At 43.6% G+C, this 22966-nt stretch overlaps 2 protein-coding genes across 3 annotated transcripts in view; both read right to left on the bottom strand.

Annotated features, from left to right (window-relative positions):
* Positions 1-22966, bottom strand: part of LOC132206239 (uncharacterized) — a 54443-nt gene that overhangs the window by 12244 nt on the left and 19233 nt on the right. The window contains exons 9-15 of the mRNA XM_059639617.1: positions 21876-22313; positions 21699-21794; positions 21374-21607; positions 17653-17750; positions 16093-16140; positions 14290-14342; positions 12181-12647 (exon numbers count right to left, since the gene is read on the bottom strand). Of these exons, the coding sequence (XP_059495600.1) occupies positions 12181-12647; positions 14290-14342; positions 16093-16140; positions 17653-17750; positions 21374-21607; positions 21699-21794; positions 21876-22313 (1434 nt within the window). The remainder of the gene's footprint in view (positions 1-12180; positions 12648-14289; positions 14343-16092; positions 16141-17652; positions 17751-21373; positions 21608-21698; positions 21795-21875; positions 22314-22966) is intronic.
* Positions 11541-22653, bottom strand: LOC125446320 (zinc-binding protein A33-like). 2 transcript variants are annotated; one of them, XM_059639384.1, is made up of 6 exons: positions 21876-22653; positions 21699-21794; positions 21374-21601; positions 19779-19801; positions 18545-18660; positions 11541-12647 (listed from the first exon to the last, which is right to left on the bottom strand). In XM_059639384.1, the coding sequence occupies exons 1-6, from the start codon at positions 22311-22313 to the stop codon at positions 12097-12099; spliced, it is 1452 nt and encodes a 483-aa protein (XP_059495367.1). In that variant the 5' UTR covers positions 22314-22653; the 3' UTR covers positions 11541-12096. The 2 variants fall into 2 exon arrangements, with proteins under 2 accessions (XP_059495367.1, XP_048375755.2); XM_048519798.2 differs by having other exon boundaries at positions 21374-21607.

Consider the following 22966-nt stretch of genomic DNA (forward strand, 5'->3'; position numbering starts at 1 on the left):
GACTCGAAAGCTTTCACGTCCTTCCTCTAATGAGGGGACTAGAACTGAACACAATATTCCAAGTGTGGTGTAACCATTGTTTTAGAGAGAGCGGCATCAGAACCTCGCGGCTCTTAACCGCATTCCCCTGCCAATGAAAGCCAACAAACCATATACTTTCTGAACAACCCTATCAACTTGGGTGGCAGCTTTGACGGATCTAATGACGTGGAACCTAAGGTCCCTTTGTTCCTCCACACTACCAAGAATCCTGCCATTAACCATGTATTCTGTATCCAAATTCGACCTTCGAAAAAGGAAAACTTTCCGGGGTTAATTCCATTTGCCACTTCTTTGCCCAGCTCCTCATCCTGTCAATGTCCCATTGTAACCTAAAACAGCCCTTCACACTATCCACAACTCCACCAACCATGGTGTCATCGGCAAAATTACTAACCCACCTTCCACTGCCTCATCCAAGTCATTTATAAAGATCACAAAGAGCAGAGGTCCCACAACAGACCGTTGTGGCACACCACTGATCACTGATCTCAAAGCTGAATACTTTCCATCTGCTACTACCCTCTGTCTGCTAACGGCCTGTCAATTCTAATTCCAAACAGCCAAATTTCCATGAATTGCATGCCTCCGCACTTTCTGAATGTGCCTCCCATGGGGAACCTTATCAAATACCTTGTCAAAATATGTATTCTCACATCCACTGCTCGACTTTCATCAGTGTGCTTTGTCACATCCTCCGAAAATTCAATAAGGATTGTGAGACATGACCTGCTCCTCACAAATCCGTGCTGAACATTTCTAATCATACTATGCTTTTCCAAATAACCACAAATACTATTTCTCTGAATCTTTTTCAATGATTTTCCCTCCACAGAAGTAAGACTGACTGGTTTGTAATTCGCAGGATTATCCGTGTTCCCTTTCTTGAACAATGGGATCATATTTGCCACCCTAAAATGATCTAATATTAATCCAGTGGACAGTGAGGACGCAAAGATCTTCGCCAAAGGAGCAGAAATTTCTTCTTTTCTCACTTCCAGCAGAAACCATGGGTATACACTCTCTGGTCCAGCAGGATTATCTATCCTCATATTTTTTCAAAGTTTCTGGAGCATCCTCCTTCCTATCCATTTCGAATTTAAACGGCGCCTTTGGAATTTTTGAAAATGACAACCTTCCAGCCATTTCTTTTAACGCCCTAAGATACAGAACATTGTATTCTCAGGCCATTAGTTTTCATAGTAATTTTTCTGTAGTGATTACAAGTATTTTGAGTGGGGAGCTGGAGGATGAATGGTAATATCACTGGATCATGCACCCAGCTAATGTACTCAGGGCATCGGTTCAAATCTCATGACCTCATCACCTCAGGGGCCCTCCCACCCACAGCCTCCAACCTCATTGTTCCCCAACCCCACACAGCCCGTTTCTGTCTCCTCCCAAAATCCACAAACCTGCCTGCCCTGGTCGACTCATTGTCTCAGCCTGTTCCTGCCCCACCGAGCTCATCTCCACCTATCTGGATTCCATTCTCTCCCCTTTGGTCCAGGAACTCCCTACCTACGTCCGTGACACCACCCACGCCCTCCACCTCCTCCAGGACTTACAATTCCCTGGCCCCCAAAACCTCATTTTCACCATGGACGTCCAGTCCCTATTCACCTGTATTCTGCATGCAGATGGCCTCAAGGCCCTCTGCTTCTTCCTGTCCCACAGGCCCGACCAATCCCCCTCCACCGACACCCTCATCCGCCTAGCCGAACTCGTCCTCACCGTCAACAACTTCTCTTTCGATTCCTCCCACTTCCCACAGGCAAAGGGGGTGGCCATGGGTACTCGCATGGGCCCAAGCTATGCCTGCCTCTTTGTAGGTTACGTGGAACAGTCCCTCTTCCGCACCTACACAGGCCCCAAACCCCACCTCTTCCTCCGGTACATCGATGACTGTATCGGCGCCGCCTCTTGCTCCCCAGAGGACCTTGAACAGTTCATCCACTTCACCAACACCTTCCACCCTAACCTCAAGTTCACCTGGGCCATCTCCAACACATCCCTCAACTTCCTGGACCTCTCAGTCTCCATCTCAGGCAACCAGCTAGAAACTGATATCCATTTCAAGCCCACTGACCCCCACAGCTACCTAGAATACACCTCCTCCCACCCACCCTCTTGCAAAAATTCAATCCCCTATTCCCAATTCCTCCGCCTACGCCGCATCTGCCACCAGAATGAGCCATTCCACTCCCACACATCCCAGATGTCCATGTTCTTCCATGACTGCAACTTTCCCCCCACAGTGATCCAGAATGCCTTTGACTGCGTCTCCCGCAATTCCCGCAACACATCCCTCACACTCGCCCCCGCCACAACCGCCCCCAGAGGATCCCCCTCGTTCTCACACACCACCCCACCAACCTCCAGATACAGGGCATCATCCTTCAACACTTCCACCATCTACAATCCGACCCCATCACCCAAGACATTTTTTCACCCCCACCCTTGTCTGCCTTCTGGAGAGACCACTCTCTCCGTGACTCCTTCTCCGCTCCACACACCCTACCAACCCCACCACACCTGGCACCTTCCCCTGCAAGTGCAGGCAGTGCTACACCTGCCCCCACACCTCCTCCCTCACCCCCATCCCAGGCCCCAAGATGACTTTCCATATTAAGCAGATGTTCACCTGCACATCTGCCAATGTGGTATACTGTATCCATTGTACCCGGTGTGGCTTCCTCGATATTGGGGAAACCAAGCGGAGGCTTGGAGGCTGCTTTGCAGATCACCTCCGCTCGGTTCGCAATAAACAACTGCACCTCCCAGTCGCAAACCATTTCAACTCCCCCTCCCGTTCCTTTGACGACATGTCATTCATGGGCCTCCTGCAGTGCCACAGTGATGCCTCCCGAAGGTTGCAAGAACAGCAACTCATATTCCGCTTGGGAACCCTGCAGCCCAATGGTATCAATGTGGACTTCACAAGCTTCAAAATCTCCCCTTCACCCACTGCATCCCAAAACCAGCCCAGTTCTTCCCCTCCCCCCACTGCATCACAAAACAAGCCCAGTTCATCCCCTCCCCCCACTGCATCCCAAAACCATCCCAGCCTGTCTTCGCTTCCCTCACTTGTTCTTCCTCTCACCCACCCCTTCCTCCCACCTCAAGTCGCACCTCCATTTCCTACCTACCACCTCATTCCGCCTCCTTGACCTGTCCGTCTTCCCTGGACTGACCTATCCCCTCCCTACTTCCCCACCTATACTCTCGTCTCCACCTATCTTGTTTTCTCTCCATCTTCGGTCTGCCTCCTCCTCTCTCCCTATTTATTCCGGAACCCTCACGCCATCCCCCTCTCTGATGAAGGATGAAGGGTCTAGGCCCGAAACGTCAGCTTTTGTGCTCCTGAGATGCTGCTTGGCCTGCTGTGTTCATCCAGCCTCACATTTCATTATCTGAGCTGATCTTGTGCTGCTTCCCATCTAAAACAAACGGTTGTTCCCTCTCTCCGTCTCAGGAAATGACCCATGACGATTTGGAGTGATGTATGAATGCAATTTTTTGGAATTTTCCCCACACCAATAGCCCCAGTTAATCTTTTCGGAGGGTCCGAAATTCAAACACATGAACTCGGAATGCACGGTATGCAAGTCGGAGGTGGTGGGGTAATATCAAATAAAACAAAATGTGTTGTGTTTACCATTCTTGGATTTATATAAGATTTTTTTTGATGAATTGATGAATAGTCATTTCGTACCTTCAAAATGTTAAGAGCTTATACTAGCTATAAATAAACGGAATCGCGTATACATTATGGTTTAATAATAATTTTCAGGAAACCGAGAAAAGCACTGTAATTTAAGGACAGCTTCACCGATGGAGGTAGAGATACGCAAACCAATATACCAGGCATAAATCGTAACTTTGGCTGCATTAACCCGGCTTCGCTCTCCGCATGTGACTGCAACCAACCCCGGCAGTTTGCAGCTGATGGGAACGAGTGGGAATGGGGTGAAAATCTGAAATGGGTCTGACAGTGCCCTTTAATCCTGCAGATCGTCTGCGACACGGCGTTTATACGAACAAGTTTCAATCCTATATATAAGAAGGAAAAATGTCGTCTTCGCGTATGTGTGTCGATGGGACATGTTGTCCGCATTGTAAAATGACACCTGTCCATACTCGCAGTCCAAGAAAGCCCCGATCCTCCTGGAAATCACACTTGGGAAGAGGTGGCTCCGTGAGGATATGGTGGCGGCAAAGTAACCTCTTTCGAGAAACAGCCCCAAAATTGAGAATCCGGTCTTTTCTTTCCTCCCTACAGAATCTCGGACCACTCCCTCTTCTCTCTTTTCCTCCACCATCCAGTTATATCTCCCTGATGTGAATCCCTCTGATGCCATGAAGTATCAGGGAACTATCCTTTTGGGGAAACCAGGGAGCCGCAGAACTTCAAGTCCGGTCCTTAGGCAGGGTGAGACGCGGATTCACGGTGTTCAGATCGATAGTCAGAAATGCTGGAGCGGGGCCAGGAACAAAGTGGAGTGAGAATGAGGAACGTTACACAGTGAAGGAAGGCATGCGCCGTAAGAGATGGATAGAGGAAAGGGAAGGCATTGGAACGTGTGGTCGACGTGCAAGGGCAGTGGGATGGAAATGGAGGGGCGAAGTCGAGGAGAAGAGTTAGGTTGAGGGTAATTTGGAGGGGTTTAGAAGAGAACAGGGGCAGGGAGACGGAATACAGATGTAGAGGGGTTTAGGACCAAGCAGTGGGACTGGGGGATTTCTGGGTTTGGGGTTAGCAGCGAGTGGGGGAGAGGGAAAGTCAGGGAGAGAATAATTGGGAGAGATTTAGGATATGGGAGTGTGTGTGTGTGTGTGTGAGAGAGATTAGTATAAGAACAGAGCAAGGGGAGATTGGTACAGGCAGTGGAATGGGGATGACACGTGACGAGAGGGAACACGAACTCGGGAAAAAGCAGTCCACGAGATGCAAAATGAATGAGCTGCAATGGGAGGCAAAGGGTGAATATAAAATGAGTTGAAAGAAAGAGAGACGAGATGTGAAGACGAGCTGAAGGAGAGGGTGCAGGCAAAGTATTGGCGATGCTGTAGGGCATAGAGTCTGCTTGAGACACAGAGTGAGTGGGCGGGGAAGAGCGAGGCGGCGAACAACTGAGGCGGCGAACAACTGAGGCGGGAACGAGAGGGAGAGATGGACACTGGATGCTGCCGGGGTGGGGCACTTTTATAACTGGTGAAATCCATGTTTTGTCCATCAGGCTGCTGCGTCCCGAAGCGGAATAGGAGGTGCTGCTCCTCCAGTTTGTGGGTGGTGTCAATGTGACACTGGAGAAGGCCCAGAATCAACATGTGACCCAGGCAGTGGGAGGGGGAGTTAAAATGGTTCGCGACCAGAAGGCGTTGTTTTTTGTGTGTACAGAACATAGGTGCTCGACAAAACAGTCTCTGCGTCTCCGCTTGTTCGCACCGATGTCGAGGAGGCCACATCAGGGACAGCGGATGGAATAGACCACGTTGATTGATGTGTATGTGAAACTCCATCTAATGTGGAAGGTTCGTTTTGCGTCTTGAATGCATGTGAGTTGGGGGGGGGGTGGTGGTGCGGGGGCAGGTGTAGCATTTCCTGCGATCGCAGGGAAAGGTGCTGGTGGTGGTGGGGTTAACGGGGATTGTGGAGCAGATGTGGGAGTCGCAGAGAGTCCGGTCCGTGCAAAAGACAGTTAGGGTCGGGAGAGAAAAATCTCTTTGGTTGTGGGGTTGCATTGTAGGTGGTGGAATGATGCTTTGGATGTGGAAGTTGGTGGGATGACATGTGAGGACAAGGGAATTCTATCTTTATTTTTGTTGGGGGGAGGGGATGTGAGAGCAGAGGTGGGGAAAACGGAAGGGATGCATTTGAGAGCATTTTCGATCACTGAAGGGGGTATGCTACGGTCCGTGAAATAGGCGGACTTCTGGGATGTGCGCGAACGGAACACCCCATCTTGGAAGCTGATGCAGCGCAGGCGGAAGAATTGGGTCGATGAGATCGCATTCTTTCAGGAAGGTGGTTGACAGGAGCTGTAATACGGATAGCTGTGGGAGTTGGTGGTCGTGAAATAGATGCCAGTTCACCAGTGATCGGACAGATAGATTCAGGAAGGAGAGGGAAGTATTGGAGATAGTCCAGGTAAATTTGAGGCTGGCGAGAAAGATGTTAGTAAAGTTGATGAATTGTTCAAACTCCTCGTTGGAGCATGAGGCAGTACAGATACAGGGGGATAGTGCTAATATAGCAGCAGAAGAGGACTGTTTCACGTGTCCAACGAAGATGCAGCCATAGCTTGGGCTATGCAGGTGCCCATGGCCACCCCTTCAGACTGTAGGAAGTAGGATGAGTTAAAGGCGAAATTGTTGAGGGTAAGGACGAGTTCAGTTCAACGAATGACGATGTTGGTGGAGGGGGAGTATTGGGACCCTTGGGAACGGAAGAAGTGGAGGGCTTTCAGGCCATCCGTGTGGGGGAACCCTCTGCACATTTGTGTCCCTTGCCTCCCTCCATTTCTGAAGAAGGGTCATGACCCAAAACGTCAGCTTTCCTCCTTCTCTGATGCTGCCTGGCCTGCTGTGTTCTTCCAGCTCCACAGTGTGTTTTCTCTGATTCCAGCATCTGCAGTTCTTGCTATCTCTTAGAGTAGATTTAATGTATTTTTGGCAGAAATGACTCGACAAATCAAAAAACCTATTATGTACTGCATTATTCAATGATTCTGTGCAATATAATGTGGGGAAATGCAAAGTTAAGCTCTTTGACAGGAGGCATAGAGCGTCTGAATATTACTTAAATGGGGAAAGACTACAGAGTACTGCAGGACAAACGGATTTGGGTGTTCCCATCCATTAGTCATGAACATTATAATGCATGTTCAGTGGGTAATAGGTAAGTCAAAAATAAAATGTAGGCCTTTCTTTCACAGGGAGAGAAATATTAAAGTAGGGAGGATTTGCTAAAACTCTGCAAGGCACCAGTCAGATCTTAAGTGGAAAATTGCAAACAATTTTCAGAAAATATATATCGATATTAGCAGTAGTCCAGTGAATATTTACTAGCTGATACCTTACTGGGATGGATAGATTGTATCATGAGAATTAGGTGAGTTGGTTGGGACTTTGCTGAGTGGAATGCAAATGAATGACAGACGACCTTACTGATAATATTAGATCCTTGGTGGACTTGATAGAGTCAATGTGGAAAGTGTCAGTCCCAATGTGAGAGAGTTGAGCATAAGAGAGTTACTCTCAAAATGAATCAGGCATTTAAACAGAGATGAGAAGTTTCTCCTCCGAGAAGGTATTGAATCTATCGAATTCTTTACTGCTGAGTACTGTTGAAGCTGGTTCATTTAGATTATTTGACGCTGAAATTGGTAGATTTTAATCAGTAATGGAACCAGTAGTTATGGGAAAAGACAGGAAAGTAGATTTGAAGGCTATTAGATCAGTCATGATCAAATTCAACTGGGAAGGTGACTCAGAGGTAACAAAGTGTGGAGCTGGATGAACACAGTAGGCCAAGCATCATCTTAGAAGCACAAAAGCTGACGTTAAAGGCCGAGACCATTCAGCAGAAAAGCGGGAGGGGAAGAGAGTTCTGAAATAAATGGGGGGGGGAGTGCGGATCGAAGATGAATAGAAGAGACGATAGCTGGAGAGGAGACAGTCAAGTTAAAAGGGCGGGGATGGAGCCAGTAGAGGTGAGTGCAGGTGAGGAGGTAGGGAGGGGATAGGTCAGTCTGGGGAGGACGGAAGGTCAAGAGAGCAGGATGAGGTTAGGAGGTAGGAAATGGAGGTGCGGATTGAGGTGGGAGGAGGGGATAGGTGAGAGGAAGAACAGGTTAGGGAGGAAGCTGACTCAGTTGTTGAATGGCCTATTTCTGCATCTACGTCTTTTGGTGCATTGAGACTGTGGATGATATGGAAATCATTTTGGTGAGATTCAAACATGGAGTTCTGGAAATTATAGATGGAGACTTTTGCTGGAGTTTTACATTCAAAAGTACTTTTAAAGCCAAAATTTTCATGAGTTTTGGAGAAAAATGATATTTGGATATAAGATTGTCATTTTCCATGAGTATGGATAAAGGAAACTGGTTGGGGGTTACAATGAATGAAAGACTGAAGTGCAGAACCAGAAGGGAGGAAACTATTAATAGGATTAGCGAGTTTTGAGCAAGCTAGCCACCAGGATACATGAACATCAACTAGCCACAAAACGACATGACCCACTATCACTCGTATCCTTACATACAGATGAGGAAGGACACCACTTTGATTGGGACAACACATCCATCCTAGGACAAGCCAAACAGAGACACGCACGAGAATTCCTAGAAGCATGGCATTCCAACCGGAACTCCATCAACAAACACATTGATTTGGAGCCAATCTACCATCCCCTGAGAAAAAGTACAGGAAATGACATCACCGACCCAAGGAAACCGAAACAGATAAATAGAAAGCAGGACATAACACCAGCGCTTCGTCGGAGGCTCACTGATGATGTTACCTAGAATGGTGACGAAACGTCTGAAAACTAACCTTCTAGCTCAGCGAGCAAACTCACATCCATTAATAGGATTAAATGACATGAAGAAGCTGGGCCGTCAGAAGTTAGTCAGAATATGGTTGAGGAAGAGAACATCTTGCAGGATGAGACAAGCCCTGAGCAAAAATGAGAAATGACAAGAAATATGCAAATTTAAGGCATGACAAGCTGGAATTGTAGAGGCGGTGTAGCCATGAGAACTCGAGGAAAGGACAGCAAGTGCAGATGTAACTGATTGGACAGCTTCACATTTATTGACAGAAGGTCAATAACCTCCAAACACTTGGGATTTAAATTAAAGTCTGAAGTGGTGGAAAAAATATGTTACGCAGATTACACAGGTTCTGTGTAGAGAATAAAGCAGATTTAATGTATCAGGTGTGTGACCTTTCATCAGAAAAAGCAAATGTTACAAGATCCAACAGCCTTGAATGAACACCGGAGTGGATGAGGACAAATGGAATGTCAGTGGCAGGGTGAAAGACAGGAGAGATAAAATTGCAGAACAGGAAGCTCTTCAACTTCAATGGAGATGATGCAAAAAAAAGAGGGAGAGAATAGAACGATGTGCCTGGAGCTCGTGTGATTCTGGCTGAAAGAACAAAAAATATGAAACACGCAAACAAATTGATTCATAGTTAGATCAAGAGTTCACAGTCTGAAATTGCTGAATCCAACACTGGTTCAAGAAAGCTGAGAGAATACTTTGCGTCAAACTAAAGGGAGGTTAGGAGGATAATCAGTATTTTTAAAAGAGAAAGGTTTGGAGAAATTAATAGAGTTAAAGTCTGACAAGTCACATGCCCTAAAAATCTGCACCACAGATTATTAAAGGAAGTGGCCCTGGAAATGTTGAATGCTTCTTCCAAAAATCTGTAGACTTTGGAGCATTTCCCACAGAATAGAGCATGGCAAATGTAACATCGGTGCTTGAAGAAACAGAGAGAGAGAACAAAGAAAATATGGATACTCGCTATTTAGTCATGTATCTGTTGTTGGGGCTAAGCCAAAGTCTATCATAGAATATATTCCAGCATCTGATTTGTAGAATTAGACAAAATCAGCATGAGATTATGACAGACAACTCACACATAACTAATTTACTGGGATTTTAAAAGAAGAATTTGACGAGTCAAAGTGATATGTGTGAAAGGGGATATGGTATATTTGGGTTTTGGAAAAGTTTTTGTTAAGACTTTACAGAAGAAGTTAGTAATTAAAATTATAACAAGTGTGATTGGGGATAATTTAGTGAAATGGACTGAGAATTGGTTAACAGGTCAGTTAAAGATAAATGAAATAAATAGGACTTTTTTTCAGGTTAGTGGATTTTTTGTACACTGCTATCGACCATTCACTGACCGGAAAAGGACCCATTTTTTTCCATTTTACTTTAAGTGACCCGTTAACCATTTTTCAGTCCATTTCTCTACATTATCCCCAATCACCCTTGCTCTAATTTTAACTATTAACGTCTTCTGTAAAGTCTTAGCGAAAACGTTCCCAAAATCCAATATTTTAATACAAGTATGAAAAAATTGCTTTGATGAAAGAGCCAACTACAATATTCCAAGTTTGCTAACAATTAAAATGAGGAGGGGTTGTGAGTTATGTGCAGGATGCAATGAGTCTTTAGGTTGACCTTGATATTGTGGTGTGTGGGCAGACTGATGACAGACACAGTGTGACATGGATGGAAATGCGGTTTTTCTCGTTGGTGTGAAAAACAGAAAGCCACAGTATTACTCATAAATGTGTACAAAGGAATATGGATGTCTTTTACACTAATGAAAATAAACTGGCCAGTCGAGTAAGTAATCAGGGTTGTAAACAGTACACTACTCCTCGCTACATTCACCATCCTTCTTAACCCCAATTCCTTTTCTTCCTTCTTCGTAATCCTCGACAACACTCTCATTACAATCACCTCTTTCAACGCTCTCTTGTATTTTCCATACCCAACAATTCCTTCTCCTTATTTCCCATCTGTCCCACTCACCCCAAATGCCTCCACATTTTCCACCTTCTGTTCACATCCACCATCATAATCCACCGTTGGACTTCATGAAACACCCTATGTCTCAGGAATATTGGGTGATGATGGTCAGTACCGCTACAGGGAAAATTAATGGAAAGGTCGAATAGAATTTGGAAAGTTTGAAGGATTTGATAGCGTAAGTAAGGAGAGATTGTTTCAGCGGTAAACGGGTCACCAACCGAAGGATAGGAAGTAAGATAGCCTCAAAAGAAGCAGAGTGAGTTTTATGTTGAGTTTCACACGGCCAGTTATGAACGTTGAGCCTCCTAGTGCGGCGAGGGAAGATATAACAGTAACTTTCAAAAATTAACGACATGAAAACTTCAATGTAAAGAATATTCGAGAATGGGGTGTCGTGGCAACACAGCAGGAAAAGGTGTGAAATGAACTGGACGGGCACCTGTTGAATGTTTCAATCAAGGCGCCTCTATAGTCACTAAGGCCGGTGGATGATGTTGTGCTCCTTCTGATTTTAGGATCTTGTGTTGCTTCCACCTGAAACAGGTGGGTGTTCCCTCTGCCCATTTCAGGACCTGACCTAAGATGGCGTTGCCTCATACATCAGAATAAAGTTTAGTGACGTTTCCAGACAGCTGTCATTCTATTCAATCTGTCTGGAGGCTCCTACAATCATTCAGATGAAGTGGGACTATCTGGCAAACAAATAGAAGATACGGAGTAATATCTAATAAAACGAAAAATGTATCAAATTAATAATTCTTGAATTTAATTAAGAAGTCAATTCAGTTTTCATGATCACGGACTCTGGTTCTCCAATTATTTTTGAAGAATGACATTTGAAATTGATTAATGATCACACAAAGTTACCAACATCCCAAGAATTTATATTGTGGTATAAAATGATGATAAACAGAAAGAGTTTCTGATACAGTGTGTTTTAATATCAGTTTTAATAATACAGATAATTACGTTCTGTTTTTAGGAGAACTTCTCTGATGTAGATGGTGTTTGACAGATCAGTAAACCAGAGACAAATCGTAACTCTAATTCTACTAACACTCTGGTGTACACTGGGGGAACTCGATTTATGTTGTTAAACATTATGTGTTAATGACATTGGCACCCACACAGTTCACGCGTAACATTCTCTGGAGATTGACGAATCTGCACTGCAGTCTTACCGCATATAAATGTGCAAGATAGTTTCCTCTTTCAACATGACTTAAAACCTGCCATTAATTTGGAATGTATCACATACAAGTAAAATCTGTGCAGTAATGCCCAGCAAAACAAAAATATGTGTTGAGTTTATGCTTCTTGGGATTAATTAAGATGTCAATTCAGTTTTGATGAACAAAGCACTTGGTTCTCTGAAAAAAAATGTTGTTGAAAAATCCCATTTCCAGAATGTTCTCTCCACCTGTGACTGAAATCTCCCCCCATCAGATGGCAGGAGGTTGGGGGAAGGGGGATAAATTCTGGGATGGATCTGTCAATGCCCTTTAATCCCGCAGATTGACAGCGGACCCGAGTTTTTCCCGTCCATATTTGGTCCCGTATAGAAGAATGGAAAAACCTGCTCAGTGAAAGTGTGGGTGAAAGTGTGGAGATGGGACGTGTTGTCCGCATTGTAAAATGACACCTGTCCACCCTCATAGTCCAGGAAAACCCCGATCTTCATGGGCTGTACACGAGGGGACAGGTGGGTTCGTGATGGGATCGTGGCGGCAAAATAACCACTTCCGGGACTGAGCCTCACAATCCAGTGACCGGTTTCCGGGCTTGGGTAGATTCCCTTTTTCCTCTCCAAAGACTCCTTGGCCACTCCCAGAGCCCATCGCATCTTCTCCCCCACCTCCACCTCCCAGTAATGTCTCCCTGATGTGAATCCCTCTGATCCGAGGACACAGAACCAGGGATCAAATCTCTCCGGGGAGTCAGGGAGGGGCTGCGGTTTGTCTCCAAGTCTCACACTGGTCCGGTCCGCAGACAGTACGAGCTGGGGATTCGCTGTTTTCGGATCCAGAGTCAGGGAGGCTGGAGCTGGGAGAGGAAACAAAACGAACAGTGTTAGTGACAGAGAAAGGGAGGGATGGTTAGTTAAAATAAGTCAATCTGTGATTTAGGCAGGCATGGGGTGGGTTGTAGGAGTGGGGGAGGGGATAATGTGGAAGAGAAGGGAATAATGGGGCAGAACCGGCTGAGCAAGAGGGAGTGAGTGACGGGAACGGGACAGTACAGATGATGGGGGAGTGATGAGTTGCAGAGAGTGAAGAGGAAATGAGTGGGACCTACGGAGGACCAGGTAGGGGAATGGAAGGATTAACAGAGAGTCAGTGTGGGTTTACGAAAAGGAAATCATATATAGTCTAAATAACGGAATCTAAATGCTCTGAGACATAAGCTACCGATAAATTGGGAAGTGTTACGTTAATGGATGAGGATGGAGAGGCAAAGGTGACCGTTTAAAGAGGACGTGGATGAACGGTAACAATTGCTCATTTCTGTCTGCCGTCACAATAAAATAGGAAAGGAGGGCCGACCAAAGCTAATATGGGAAATTAAGGATGTATTAAAACAAGGAAGTGGCATTTGAAATTAGCAAAAAAGGAGCAACGGATCTGAAGCCTGGGAGCCGTTTAGATTTCAACAAAAGAGGGCTCTAGAATTGAAGATAACAAAGTGTGGAGCTGGATGCACACTGCAGACCAAGCAGCATTTTAAGAGCACATTGAACAAGCTTGTGGGAAGATGGGAATAGAATATGAGAGTAAGCTTGAAGAGATCTTATAAACTTATTGTCAAATTCTCTGAAGGGATCTTAAGAGAAAAAAAGGGTTAGTGAAAGCAAATGCAGTTCCTTCAGAGTCAGAAACCAGGGATGTTTCAATTGGCAAAAAAGCGATGACAGACCGATTAGATACAAACTTTGTTCCGATTTTATAAAGCAGATCATAAATATCATCCTAACAATGTTATAGATCAGAGGTTTTAGCCAGAAGAAGGAACTGTAGGAAACCAAGTTTCATAGGAAACTGTATTGTGGAAAATAATTAGATTAAAGGCTGTTACTTTCCTTGGTCTCAATAAAGAATTGGCCTTCAAAATAATAGATGAATTGTTCATTATCTTTCAATATTTTATTTACTCTGGAATAGGTTCTATGTATTGGAGAGTAGCTAGTGTAATCACACTAATTTAAAAGAAAATGAAAGAGAAAATGGGGAATTAAAAATCGGCCTGACATCAATCATGGAGAAAAGCTCGAGCTCAGAGTAAAAGATTTATTCGCACAGCACTTAGGAAGCAGTGCCAGGATTGAATAGACTCAGTCGGGAATTACAAATGGGAAGGTCTGCTTGACAGCTGTATATTCTTGAGGATATAACTAGCAGAGTTAATGCTGTTTACTTAGATTTTCAGAACACTTTTGATACGGTTCCACATAAGAGCTTAATGTGTCTAATTAAAGTGCATGTGTTTGCGTGTCGTGTCCAGAGACAACTGTTGGACAATTGGGAAACAGAATGGAAACATATCGTACATTTTCCAAAATGCAGGCAATAAATAGTGGAGAACTACAGGTATCAGTACTTAGCACCCCATTCCCAGTAAACATTTAACGATTTCGATGAGGAAACTGTACAATTACATCCAATTGTGCAGGGCCTTGTACAGGAAGTACATCGAGGATATTGTAGACAACTTTGGTCTCCTAATTTGAACATGGTGTTCTTGCTATGGAACAAATGTGGAGAAGGTTTTACAGTCCGATTACTGGGACGGGAAGACTGTACTATGAAGACAGAGTGAATCAGCGTACTGTTAGGCTCAAAATGATATCAAACCAGACCCGTATGGGTTAACCGTTAAGCGTTAGTTGCACATGACAACAGGTAGTTGAAGTGAACAAGTGTGTTGAAAAACAGGCCTGGTGTAAAAAAAAGCTGCCGATTTTGGCTCGGAGATGGCAGCATGACATTGATTGTTTGTAGGGACCATTTGTACATAGTTAACGCAGAGCCACAGTGGAATGCACAATAGAATAGAATGCAGAATGGAATATGTAAAGTAGTTTATGATGGTAGATTTACTCATTAGTATGCATATATCTGAACCAAATCAAGCTGTAAGTGTCATTTCTGCGTCTTTTTTCGCTTCAGGGAGCTGCTAAAAACAGCAACATAAATAATATCATGTATTTGTAACCTAATTGTCCTCCCCAACACTTATACAAAAAAATGCCATCAATAAAGTGCGTGACTTCATTATAAACACATTGCTGTTTCCCTGATTTTGCTGTATGTAAGTCTGTTCACTCATTTCCGATATTAGGGCTGTGGATATTCCAAAAATATTTCTCTGGTTCAGAAACAATTTGAACCATACATTGGGCAGGTAGGTGGTGTTAAATAGAACGTGTACTTTTATTTCTTAATATTCTTTGTCATAATTTCTCTCTGACAAGGAAGTGAGTTTATAGTTCTCACTGCTGCTGATTGCCGCCGTACTTTCCCTCTCCTCTGCCACCCAAATTCCAAACATCCTAAAAAAAGGGTCTCCTCACGCAGGACGGATGGCTGAAATTTGGTCAATCTCCTCAAGAACTACTCAGCACTTTCCCACACTCTACTCCAAACATGTGTCATACTGGCTCGGAATATTGCATTGAAGCTGATTCCCCAAGAAAAATCAAGCGTCTGATCAAATTCAGATTCCGATCAGCCGGTTCACTGCTTGGTTAATGAGATTGCTCCAAACATGAGCCTCACCTTCAGGAAACCGCGTTATCACCATTTATTATGGACGTTTATGGATATCTACCTCCTGTTGGCCAATCTGCAACCACATTCAACCTACCAATACTTATTTTTCTCTCCTGGTTTGAACCTTGCACACTGCAATAAGGACACAGCACACCCTTCTTTACCCAGCACAGTGCCACAGGTACTGACACACTTATATTAACTACAGTCAGAGAGTTATAAAACCATTCAGCGCGCAAACAATCGATTCTGTCCAACTTGTCCATGTCCGACCAGTTTTCGTGAACTGAACTAATCCCATTTTCCTGCATTTTCCCAACATCCATCTGAACCTTTCGTATCCGCAAACCGTCCAAAATTCTTTCAAATGTTGTAATTGTACCCTCCTCTACCACTCCCTCTGTCAGGTCATTCCATTTACACACTGGCATCTGTGAGTAAAATATGCCCCTCAAGTTCTTGCTAAATCTTTCCCCTCTCATCTTAATCCAATGCCTTCTAGTTCTGTCCTCCCTTAACCTGGGGAAAAGACCTTGGTTATTCACCTTGCGATATTACCGACTTCAAAACTTTCATAGCTATTCATGGGCAGAATGAATAAACAAATAAAAAGCTATTGTGCCTGGAATAAACTGTTAGGTAACAAAGGCAGTCTGTTACACAGACACTCAAGCAGTTAGGCGTGTCTTGCTGAGATGACGGAAACAAAACGGCTTTGATACCTGCTTGTTAAACTGGATGCTTTATCGTCATAACGACGACTGACTGCCCTGAAGAAAAGTGTAAGAAGTTAACCACAGGAAGGCTGCACCTTCGAACAAACTCTCACGGCCAAATGTGACAAGGAACAAAAAAACCCTTCCTTTCCATAAGGAAGCCGGCTGCAGACCTGCAGTAACTCGAATGAAAGAAATCAACAATACATCACATCAGAAACCTAAGATCAAAAAATGTGCTTCGGAATCGAACACCAGAGCGCCACCATTACACTTCAAAGAACAACACTGCGGAACTCTTCACAGCACCACATCACTGTTGGTTGAAGCTGTCCAGATGTCACCATTCATCAGGAAATAGCCAAGTTGAATGATGAGGCTTAACTTGCTTTCTTTGAGGGAATTGTTGTTTCAGTCCTTGACCGTGTGTGAGATTTCAGAATAAGAAGTCAAATTAAAAATAACTTGTGGTGATCTATCTGGAACAATCTTATCTACGCTCTTCATGATTTTACAAACTTCCATCAAGTCACCTCTTACACTGCAAGGAAAAATGACCCAGTTATTCCAGTGTCTCCTGGTAATGCAAACCTTCCAGTCACGGTCACATCCTTGTTAGTCATTTTTGCAACCTTTCCAATTGAATATCATCCTCCAAAGCAGGGTGACCAGAACTGTACGTAGTATTCCAAATATGGCCCTTAGCATTGCCTTGTGCAGCTGTAACATGAAGTTTCAAATCCTGTACTCAATGTTCTGACCGATGAAGGCAAGTGTGCCAAACAGTCTTGTCTACCGTTTTCAAGGAGCAATGTACCTGCACCCCAGATGTCTCTGTTCGACAACACTTCCCAAGGGGCCTACCATTAAATATATAAGTCTTATACTGGTTTGACTTGTCAAAATGCAAGCATGGCAATTCATGCAATGATAGAATCCCTACAGTGTGGAAACAGGCCATTCGGTCCAACAGGTCCACCCTGTCTCTCCGAAGATCATCTCATCCAGACCCATTACACTACCCCTGCATTTTCCCATGTCTAGCCCAACTAACCTGAATATCCCTGAACATTATGGATGATTTAGCATGGCCAATCCACCTAATTTGCACATCTTTAGTCTGTGGGAGGAAATCGGAGCACCCGGAGGAAACCCACGCAGACACAGGGAGAATGTGCAAACTCCACACAGACAGTCGCCCGAGACTGTAATTGAACCGAGTTCCTGAAATTGCATCTTCCATTCCTTGACTAACTGGCCCATTTGATTGAGGCCCCGTTGTGGATAACCTTCTTCACTGTTCACTATACCGCAAAATATGGTGGCACCCACAGTCTTACTATTCATGCTTCTTAAATTCAGATCGAATTCGTTTATATGAATGATAATCTATAATGGACTCAGTACTGATCCTTGTGGCACACCACCGACCACAGACCTCTGGAATAAACAAGAAACTTCTACCAACACCCTTTGCCTCATACATTCAAACCAATTTTGTATTCTGGGATAATGGGAACTGCAGATGCTATTTGCTAGCTCTCCTCAGATCCCATGCAAACTAACCTTATTAAACAGTCAACCATTGGAACCTTGTCGAAGACCTTGCTAATATCCATGTAGAATATATTTACTGCTCTGCCTTCATCTATCTCATTCGCCACCTGTTCAAAAAATTCAAACAAAGTTGTGACACGTGATTTTCCACGCTCACACCACGCTAGCTATCTCTAATCAATCGGTGTCTTTACAAATGTATGTCTCTCAGAACCCCCTCCAACAACTGACGTTAGTTTCACCGGCCCTCAGATATCTGACTTTTGCTGGCAGCCTTTCTTAAACAAAGGCTCCATATTAGTCCAGTCTTCCAGCACCTTATCTCTAATTACTCAATTACCGCCAAAGGATTACACTTATATTGGATGTGATGCTAAACATGGTTTTGAGATAAAAAATAACAAAACTGTCATGTAAATGTGTGTCCAGATGGAGACAGTCCTGTCTCATTCTAAACTTTAGTTTCTGTATTCCTCTTAAATAAACAAAGAACTGCTAATGCTGGAGGGTTGAGGGGGTATAAGAAGCAGAATTTGCTGGTGAAACTCGGCAGGTCTGGCATGCTGTGGAATGAAAGCAGAATGAATGTTTCAAGTCCGTCGATATCATTCCAATGAAGCGTCAGTGGACTGGAAACGTTAACCCTGCTTTCTACCCGCAGAGGCTCTCACATCTGCTGAGTTTAACAGACAGGTTCCGTTCTAGTTTCTCTATTCCTCGTGTTAGACAGATCATTTCACTGATGTGGCACTCAGCTTTGAAGACTTAAAGCCACTTGCCTAAGTACAGTATGAAAAGAGAGTCTTTCGGAATTAATAACAAGTAATACGAGCATTTAAAATGTGACTTTTCGTCCCGGCACAAATGATTCATCCGCAGGTATATGAATGCAATATTTTACCTGGGTGAATGACGTTTATCATTTCTCTCCATGTCATGTACTGTAAAGGCCCGGTATACTTTCCAACAGATAGGACTAAATCCGCAATTGAGAGTTGGTGATATTCATCAGTAAGCCTGTAATTAATAAACAGATGGCGTTACAAATTCCATTTTCTCTGAGTATTTCGGAAATGATTTAAATGGTCGAGCTTTCAGCAGTTTTGCATTTCGGCCACACTGGTTACAAATGAAATATCAATCTTCTTTGTACGATGGAGCAAAAATAATTTGATAATGGAAGAGAACAGTTTGGAAGCATCTAAGTGAAGAGAAAGGGTTTCTAGCCTGATAATTGATGTGTCACTCCGCCATGATACTCTGAGATATTTAATATGTCCCCCGTGAGCTTGCTGTATTATAAACAGAGCACGTGAACAAAGACAAAGAATAAAGGCATTTCCATTGCCTAATGTCCAGATGTAAGTTACGATGGCTGATCAATCCTCCGGGAAGCTTACTCTTTTTCTTCTGTCCTGTTGAACATCTCCAATTTCAGTTGCTTCCCATTACTGTTTGATCTTCAGCCACAGAGTTCGTTAGCTTCGTAATTCCCTCCCCGAAACTCTGCATCTCTTCATTTCTGTTTTATCGCACAAGATTTTCTAAAATCTGCATATGTCATCTATAATAATATCTCTGTTTATGTTTTGCTTTCAAATGCTCCTGAGAAGTGCCCTGCGACCACATATTAATGTAAAGATGCTATATAAAAAAGGAATGTTGTGAAGTGTTCTTAAGGTTATAAACTGAGCAAGCCATATAAAAACGCAAATCAATATTCCATCTTAAACTCTGACTGTCTTGACTTGGTCAGGAGCCAGAGAGGGAAGATAGCCATTCCTGGAAACATCGTCTATGTGTCGCTGTGAGTGTCAGGAAAGGATCACAGCCACACAATTAGCCCAAATCAAATTAGTAATGACTTCCAGCCTCAGAACCAGATTGTATTATTTGCAGGCATTTCATGGTTGATTATAGTGTTGTAGAACCATGATATAAAATTAAATACTGTTTCAACACTGTAAAGATCACCTTATTATTAAAAAAGTAATTCATGTATGACCCATAAATAGAATTACTGAGAAACTAAACATCTTTAAAACGACGGTAATAAACAAGAAATAAATCCATCATAATTCGTCGCTGAGTTATTGAGTAAATTGCGTAGAGTTTCAGTAAAGAGCATGCCCTACCTTCTTTTCCGACAGGCTGATTCCTGAAAGAAATTAATTAGAAATAATCACAATCAAGTAACAGATTTCAGGGGAAAAAAAACAGACAGGCTGCTGAAGTAACCATGCACCACACGGAAGTGGAATGTAATGCATTTTGGAAGGAAGGTTGAGAAAAGCGAAAATAAATTGGAACCAAAGATCGGTTCTGCTCACAGAGACAGAGACTCTCACTCTTCCAGATGCACCTGCACACACTCAACATGGGAAAGGGCAGGAAAATAGGGCTGAAAACCACTTCAGCCACGATCAACCTGACTCCGGTCATACGTCTCCATAGACGCAAGAAGAATGTGCAAACTCCGCACAGTCATTCAAGATGGAATCGAACTCGGGTCTGTGGCGCAATGAGCCAAACGTACGATTCACCAGGCCGCACAACCTCATGGCCGAATGTCACATGGAACTGAAATTGAAGTACAATGGGCTTTCTTTGTATTCATGCGCAGGAAGAGGGTATCGTTGGCTCTGCCTGCATTTGTAACCTATTCCGAATCACCCAGAGGGTAATTGCAATGAAGACTCACAATCCTTTGGGAAGGAGTCACATGTAGTCCAGAAAGTTTCCTTCCCTAAAGGACATTTATCAACTAGTTATTTTTGTTACCCCCACCATTTGGCAACAGCTCCATGGTTATCATTAGACTCTCAATTCCAGAATGTTATTGAATTCAATTTCCACCCACCACTGTGGCGAAATTACAGCTAGACCATTACTTGAGTTTCTGGATTAATAGTCTAGCGATAACGCCATTAGGCCAAGGCCTCCCGTGTGAGTTAATGCCAAACTTGCAAAATTCCATTCGAACATCTGCTAGATAATGGCACGAGAAGGTAACTAGACTTGGTAACACGAAAATAATAACTAAGCAAGAATAAATAGAAACAAAAGCAAAGTTTCTGGAAAAGCTCATCAGGCCTAACAGCATCTTTGAAGAAAAAACAGAGTTAACGATTCAGGTCAGGTGACCCTTCTTCAGAATCAATAGGATAATTCATTCCGGAGAAGTAGTCAGTTTTACTAAGAATCTGTCGTGTGGAAGCGATTAGTTCGTTGAGAATAGCAGAACCGTACAGACAGTCGAAAGTTCAAGCTAATTCGCCTTCTATTTATGTCAGTTGGTCTTCTCTTCATTTAACAATTAGCATTATTTACGTTGGTATGTTTTGGAAACTTGCAAGAGATTGAATTACGTCCTATATAAATTCACGTATTTAGATGAAATGCGCAGACTTTTTATGTCCAACCGCGTTCAAGAAATAGCATTCGTTGTGCAGGTAGAGGATGCGAGGGGACAACTTTAGGCATCCCGAAGGTAGGTGAATAGCAGGTTGTTTATTCATGGACATCAGTTTTATATCTCACGAAATGGCTGACAGTTTGAGGGAAACATTAGGGTGTCTTTACAAACAAAACGTTTTAGTTTGGTGCCGAGCGGGATGAACTTCCAGATGCTACCGGTGTGTTACTTCAATCAATTTTCAATCAATGTGCTATTAACGTTTGTCATCATGAATGAAGTTTCACTGAACTGACCCGGAGCATATTTCCTCACCTGCAAAAATATCAGTTCGTCTTTTTGCTCGATCTGCTTCTGCATCTTTGAGAGTTTCTCTTCAATTGAATTTAATTTGTCCTGAATCACCCGGAGATTTTTCTCCATTGTGTCTAGAATCCTCTTCTCGTCTTCCCTGAGATCGCGGAGTAAACGTTGCTCTTGCTCAGTGAGAATCTGGTGCATTTTAGTGAACTCGGATGTGATGTAGGCCTGCAGACTGCTCACCTGTTCCTACCAAATGAAACGTGAAACATCATCAATGCCCCGCAATAAAGGAAACGAACTGCTGAGAACCCAGAAAATTAACACAGGGAGAGCTCACCGTAACTTCAGAAATCTTCCGTTTCTGATTCAGTTCCTTTTCTAGAACCGCCGATTTCTTCACTGTGAGAAAATCTAAGGAAGATCTCAGCTGTTCCTGAAATTTAGAAAAAAACAATTAGACAATTAAATTGTCAAATCGTGAAAATGTGATAAAACATTCACTTTCACCCTTTACCTTGTAGATTTCAAACGCTTGTTTAATCGGGATGCAGCGATGCCCTCTGTGTTCTCGCGAAATTTTACAGTTTAGACAGATCAGTTTCTTGTCGGTTTCACAAAACAGTTTCAGATCTTCCTGATGTTCCTCACAGTAAATTTTACTTTCCTCCTCTTTCGGGTTAAGCTCTAATTTTTGAGCCTCCTCCGCGAGATTCGCCAAGGCCCGATTTATGCTGAGGGTTCTTTCTGGAAATTCCGCTCTACATTCCGGACAGGAGTTTATCTCCTTCTTCTCCCAACTCTGGATGATACAGGAGCGGCAGAAGTTGTGCCCACAACCCAGCGTAACCGGATCGGTGAAGAAATCCAGACAAATTGGACAAATTGTCTGATCTATCAAACTCCGGAGCCGCCGCCCGGAAGCCATTTTCAAATCGGTATTTCCTGATTCCATCTGCTTTCAATGAAACTTGGCAACGAACTTACTGGACGTACTGAAGAACTGCCCTGACGTATGTAAAATAAACACTAGTCAGACCAGTGTGCGTCACTCGCAGGCTTTACTGCTTTAGCCGCCTCGACATTACAATTTTCCTCCGTTGTTGAACGCATTCTGTTCGTCGACTTCGCTACGAATGTCACTGAAGTATTTAGAGAATGGCTACTTTCCACCACCCCCCACCCCCGTCCTATCGATCTTTTCGCAGAGATGCAAAATGAAATTTAAATGTTGAAGATTAAACCAGGTAGAACGCGGAGGAGTGCAGAGGAGACGGGCGGGGAATGAGTTCTCCTTGAACTTTGGAGCAGACTAAACTTCGAGCTGATAACACACCCTGAGCTGCAATCGTTGTGAAATACGAACTCATAAAATGTAATTGCTAAATGTTTGCAGTCCGTGAACATCAAACACAATTGTTCAGGTGAAACATTTTCAATGATAGATACAGGAATTGCTATGGTGAAGAAGTGATATTTTTGCACTTATACAGCGCCGTTCAGAATGGACTGTCCCGTGGCGCTTTAAAGAACGTGTGACCATTTGTGAATTGTAACGATTATTGTAATGTAGGAAGTGCATCAGGCACCTAGAGCATAGTGACAAGG

This window comes from Stegostoma tigrinum, chromosome 34 (genome assembly GCF_030684315.1).
Source record: "Stegostoma tigrinum isolate sSteTig4 chromosome 34, sSteTig4.hap1, whole genome shotgun sequence".
Taxonomy (NCBI): domain Eukaryota; kingdom Metazoa; phylum Chordata; class Chondrichthyes; order Orectolobiformes; family Stegostomatidae; genus Stegostoma; species Stegostoma tigrinum.

Bases quoted from the DNA above. Each gene is read 5' to 3' on its own strand.
- LOC125446320 (XM_048519798.2), bottom strand. From the start codon at position 22,313: ATGGAATCAGGAAATACCGATTTGAAAATGGCTTCCGGGCGGCGGCTC. The intron at 21,608-21,698 runs GTGAGCTCTCCC...TTCATTTGGTAG, and splicing joins GGAAGATTTCTGAAGTTACG to GAACAGGTGAGCAGTCTGCA. The intron at 18,661-19,778 runs GTAGGGCATGCT...TATTAATTACAG, and splicing joins TCAGCCTGTCGGAAAAGAAG to GCTTACTGATGAATATCACC.